Source organism: Triplophysa rosa, linkage group LG13, assembly GCF_024868665.1.
Source record: "Triplophysa rosa linkage group LG13, Trosa_1v2, whole genome shotgun sequence".
NCBI classification, from domain to species: Eukaryota; Metazoa; Chordata; class Actinopteri; order Cypriniformes; family Nemacheilidae; genus Triplophysa; species Triplophysa rosa.
Window position 1 is genome coordinate 22,793,539 of NC_079902.1, and position 6,065 is coordinate 22,799,603.

The 6,065-nt window shown below is 39.6% G+C and overlaps 1 protein-coding gene across 16 annotated transcripts in view; it reads left to right on the forward strand.

Moving 5' to 3' along the window:
- LOC130563561 (protocadherin gamma-A11-like) overlaps positions 1–6,065 on the forward strand; it is a 173,129-nt gene that overhangs the window by 118,404 nt on the left and 48,660 nt on the right. Inside the window, exon 1 of one of the 16 annotated variants that reach the window (XM_057349197.1) lies at positions 1,920–4,613. The exons of the other annotated variants lie outside the window; for them this stretch is intronic. Coding sequence (XP_057205180.1) covers positions 2,205–4,613 — 2,409 coding nt within the window. The 5' untranslated portion in view covers positions 1,920–2,204. Of the gene's footprint in view, positions 1–1,919; positions 4,614–6,065 lie in introns of those variants that run through there. 16 annotated transcript variants of the gene reach the window in all.

The following is a 6,065-nucleotide window of genomic DNA, read 5'->3' on the forward strand; positions in this document are numbered from 1 at the left end:
TAATAATTCAGGATCAGAATGACAACGCGCCTCAGGTTCTGTATCCGGTCCAGTCTGGTGGTTCTGTGGTGGCTGAAATAGTGCCTCGTTCGGCAGATGTGGGTTATCTGGTCACTAAAGTGGTCGCTGTTGATGTGGACTCTGGACAGAATGCCTGGCTCTCATATAAACTGCAGAAAGCCACAGACAGGGCGCTGTTTGAAGTGGGTTTACAGAATGGAGAAATAAGAACTGTGCGCCAGGTGACAGATAAAGATGCTGTGAAACAAAGACTCGCTGTTGTAGTGGAGGACAACGGACAGCCCTCTCGTTCAGCTACAGTCAATGTTAACGTGGCGCTGGCGGACAGCTTCCCTGAAGTGCTCTCGGAGTTCACTGACTTTACGCACGACAAAGAATACAACGACAACCTGACCTTTTATCTTATTTTGGCTTTGGCTGTAGTCTCGCTTCTCTTTATCGTGTCTATCATCGCCATACTGTCCGTCAAGTGCTACAGATGGAAACGCGAGCGGATGTTTTACAAATCTGGAGCGAATCTTCCCGTTATTCCGTATTATCCGCCCCTTTACGCAGACGTAGGGGGCACAGGAACTTTACAGCACGTGTACAATTATGATGTTTGCAGAACCACTGACTCCAGAAAGAGTGATCTGAAATATGTCAGACCTTACAGTGAGAGCATCATTAGTCTGGGCACCAGTGGAACACAGACACTCACGAATGCGCACAAAGAGAAACTGACCAATGAGGCTTTTGGTGATCAAGTGAGAATCTTTGTTTAAAGTTTATTTATTCTGAAAGTAATTGGTCTTATGGTTCACTTGATTGGATTTTTCACCACATCTTGCCTTATCCGTTTTTAATAATTAATAAATAAGAATACATATTATGAGAAAGATTTTTTTGCTTTTATGTAAACTTTGTATACCTTTATTTCCTTTCTATATATCTTTAAATGAAAAAGAATCATAATGTGGAAGGTTTTTTCATTTACTTTAACCTTTTATTTCCCCCGTCAGTGCCCGACAGTACTGATACCACGCTATGTCCTCGGTATTAGTGTTAACATTAATCATTGCATACATTATTTTTATATGATTATTATACTTTCTCCCCTGGATGTATTTTCTTTGTTATATAATCTAATTTGAATGCGTTTTTCGGCGTCTCGGCTATACTTCTCTGGCCATGGTCCTGAAATACAATGTGTGTTTCATTGACCTCATAAACACCTCTCTGCTTTTTGGGAAAGTAACAGGTTCTGTTTTTTCTCCCCAACTGTTCAGTCTAAGTATCCTGTTACAGCTCACAGTTCCATTATTTTATAATATATTTTTTTATATTTGTGTTTTTGTTTCACGATTTTGTCTGATCAACGTATACATGCGAATACAATTGGGCAACTGTCGATTTTTCTCTGCTTACGTTTTTGTTGTTGTTGTCGAAATATTAGTAGTAGTAGTAGTACATGTATTGTCCCCTTGGGGAAATTTAGTTTCCGTGGGTTTTCAACATGCGTTCGCATTAAAACAATACAACATACATCATGCAACACAACAACGTAAAAAAAAACGATCTATCATTTAAACATACAACTACTAATGTTAAAAACGAATTTCTCCCCATTTTTAAGAAACGTTGGAATCCTAAATCTTCGACCTGAAAGCAAGGGCTCAAACTCATCATACAATGAATGCTTATAGTCAGGTGTAATTTTAATAGCTTTACTATTATATCTGGTTTGATAAATTTGTTCTAATCCCATCATAATCTAATTCCTTAAAAATTCACTCAGTCTCATGAAGTGCTTTTCCTTTGTAGTCACTGTTTATTCGGAGGGACAAATGTTGATGTTTGTTCTGTGTACAATATGTACAGTATGTACATATTTTCTTAAACATTGCTGAAACTAAGTGAAAGTAGATCGATTTTTGTAGTTCACCAAAATGGACTCAAAGTGCCGCTGTTGGTCAGTGTGTCATAGTCTAGTTCCACCCCCATAATCTCAATATTATTAAAAAGAGAGACGGAAGCTGGGCACAGTCTTATGAGGAGGAGAGAAAACACGAATGACGGATATAATTTAATGTCTTGCTGGAATTACATTACTTTCTTTTGCTGCTTTATACTTTGGACATATCAGTATTTTTCTCTACACATTCTTGATTCATATATGTTATCTTGTTCTTCGTCGTCTTTTTATGTTATTCTGCAGAATGTCGGACAGAACAATGGCGGGGCAAGTACTGCTGTTTATTTGGTTTCTCTCTCTCGGTTCAGCTCTCGGGCAGGTCAGTTACTCCATTCCTGAAGAAATGGCGAAAGGCTCTTTAGTCGGTAACATAGCGCAAGATTTGGGTTTAGATTTAAAGAGACTGAAATCTGGTAAAGCTCGTATTTATACAGGAGACAGCGCTGAATACATCGAGCTGAATAAAGACAAGGGAGTCCTCCTTATCAAAGAGAGAATAGACCGAGAGGCGCTATGCGGACAGACAACGCCTTGCGCACTACATTTACAGATTATTCTTGATAATCCAATGGAACTGTTTCGAGTAACTATTGAAATTACAGACATTAATGACAATTCCCCTATTTTTAAAAGAAATGAGAGACGATTTGATATAAGCGAATCGGCTGTCGTGGGATCAAAGTTTATGCTGGAGAAAGCGATAGATGCAGACATCGGTGCGAATGGCCTGCAAAGTTATTTTCTACAGCCTACTGATCATTTTAATTTAAAACTTCATGGTCAGAGTGATGGTAGTAAAAAGGTTGAAATGATTCTACAAAAGCCTTTAGACCGAGAAAAACAGGAGAACATGTCTCTGGTATTAACGGCAATGGACGGTGGAGATCCACCGAAGTCAGGGACCGTTCAGATACATATAACTGTGATTGATGCAAACGATAATGCTCCAGTTTTTACTAAACCTATGTATAGAGCAATTATTAGTGAAAATTCTGAGGAAGGAAAATCAGTCATCTCTGTTAGTGCTTCAGATTCAGACAAAGGGGCGAATGGCGAGGTCGGTTACTTAATTGCGAACAGTGACGGCGTATCTGATTTTTTCCAAATAGATGAAAATGGCTTGGTGACGTTAGTAGGAAAACTCGATTTCGAAACATCCAAGCATTACCAAATTGATATAGAAGCAGTAGATAACGGTGGCCTGTCAGATTCTAGTAAGATCATAATAGACGTGATTGACGTAAATGATAATGCGCCCGTCATCAGTGCGATGTCAAAATCTACAGCAATACCCGAAGATTCGCCTCAGAGCACAGTGATTGCTATAGTCAGTGTTAATGATCCGGATTCCGACAGTAATGGACAGGTTCAGTGCATTGTAAATGAAAATATTCCATTTACAATTAAATCAACTTCTAATGGATTTTACAGTATTGTGACAGACGGTGATTTAGATCGGGAGGGAGAGTCCCAGTATAATATCACTGTGATGTGTGCTGATGAGGGCGTGCCCTCTCTCTCCAGCAGCATCACTCTCTCCTTACAATTATCCGATGTGAATGATAACGCGCCTGTCTTTGAGAAAAGCTCTTATGAGGCTTCTGTACAAGAAAACAACACCCCGGGTCTTTCGATCTTTACAGTCAGAGCCAGAGACGCAGATTTTAACCAGAATGCTCGTGTGTCTTACATACTGGAGGACTCCTCTGTTAACGGAGTGCCCGTCTCCTCGTTAGTGTCCGTCAGTGCTGATAGTGGAGTCATACACGCAGTGCGATCTTTCGATTACGAGCAGATAAAAAAATTCCAGATCCGCGTAAAAGCGCAAGATGGAGGATCACCTCCTCTGAGCAGCAACGTGAGTGTGAGAATAATCATTCAGGATCAGAATGACAACGCGCCACAGGTTCTGTATCCGGTCCAGTCTGGTGGTTCTGTGGTGGCTGAAATAGTGCCTCGTTCGGCAGATGTGGGTTATCTGGTCACTAAAGTGGTCGCTGTTGATGTGGACTCTGGACAGAATGCCTGGCTCTCATATAAACTGCAGAAAGCCACAGACAGGGCGCTGTTTGAAGTGGGTTTACAGAATGGAGAAATAAGAACTGTGCGCCAGGTGACAGATAAAGATGCTGTGAAACAAAGACTCGCTGTTGTAGTGGAGGACAACGGACAGCCCTCTCGTTCAGCTACAGTCAATGTTAACGTGGCGCTGGCGGACAGCTTCCCTGAAGTGCTCTCGGAGTTCACTGACTTTACGCACGACAAGGAATACAACGACAACCTGACTTTTTATCTAGTCTTGGCTCTGGCTGTGGTTTCGTTTCTCTTTATCGTGTCTATCATCGCCATACTGTCAGTCAAGTGCTACAGATGGAGACGCGAGCGGATGTTTTACAAATCTGGAGCGAATCTTCCAGTTATTCCGTATTATCCGCCCCTTTACGCAGACGTAGGGGGCACAGGAACTTTACAGCACGTGTACAATTATGATGTTTGCAGAACTACTGACTCCAGAAAGAGTGATCTGAAATACGTCAGACCTTGCAGTGAGAGCATCATTAGTCTGGACACCAGTGGAACACAGACACTCACACATGAGCAGAGAGAGAAACTGACCAATGAGATTTTTGATGAGCAGGTGAGAATCTTACATATTACAATCTCACAAATATTTGCCACTTACTTGTTCAGTAGATACATTGTTCTATAGCTTCACAGACTGTTGGTGTCCGAGTGTTTGTTTTCTATCAGTCCCTACTCGATCTTAAGGTCAAATGCCGTATAATCCATGTCGTTGAAAATTATTTTAATTTTATCATCTTTGTTTGTTATCTTAAATAAAATGAATAATTGAAAAAACATAATTGTTTATCTTCTTACTTGTTTTTTCGTTATATTGAAGAGTTCGGTTCCAAAATGAGATAACTCATTAATATCAATCAAACTGCAGTTGGTTTGTTTTTATTTAAGTCATAATAACTTAGAAAAAACAGCTAACTAACACAATAAAAACATGATAACATAATAAAAAACATGATTTTTGAATTTTTTTAATAACGGAGTTATCTCATTTTGGAACCAAACTCTTCATTTCTCACGTCAGTGCATGACAGTGTACATTGATACTTTGGTATTTACTTTCCAGCAGTACCATCCTTAAAATGTAATAGCACAGTTTGTGATAGTTTCTTTTTTTTGTCCTGGATATTTTTCATCTTTTACAGAATGTGATTTAAACGCGGCTTTATTCGGAGTCTCGGCTTTGCTTCTCTGTCCATGGTTCTGAAATGCGGTCTGTTTCTCATTTACCTCATAAACACTTTTCGGATTTTTTGGGGGGAGGCGGGGTAAGAGTTCTAGGATGAACAGCATTTACTATTTTACATTTTACAGCACAAATTTAAAATTCTGACGAATACATTTCTTATTGGTTTTGGCGTTTAAATTTCTTCTTTTAAAGCGAATTTAGGTCGTTTGAGCAACTCCAAGTTTTCTTTTCTTATACTTTTTTATTTTAATATTTGATAATAACCTATTTTATAAAGTGCTTTACCATTATAGCCATTGTTTATTATGAATTGCTGTAATTAAGTGCTTAGTGCTTCTAAAACATTGCTGGAAGTCAGTGATAGTGGGTCGATTTGATTGTTTCTGTGCTTCATCAGAATGGACTCAAAGTGCCGCTGTTGGTCAATGTGTTAGACTTTAGAGAGCAGATTTTCAGCAGTTCCACCCCCATCATCTCAATAGTATTAGAGAGAGAGACGGAAGCTAGGCACCCAGTCTCATGAGAAGAGAGAAAATGAATCACAGAGATTGCAGATTTAATGCGCACCAAGACAATTTTTACTGGAATTGCTAACTTTTTAACATTTATTTGGCAGTGGAATATTTGCATTATTCTTTCCTCCTTTTGGGTTGATTTAATTGGTCTTTACATTCATCTTTACTCAACAGTCGCCTGCAGAATTTCGGACAGAACAATGGCGGGGCAAGTACTGCTGGTTATTTGGTTTCTCTCTCTCGGTTCAGCTCTCGGGCAGGTCAGTTACTCCATTCCTGAGGAAATGGCGAAAGGCTCTTTAGTCGG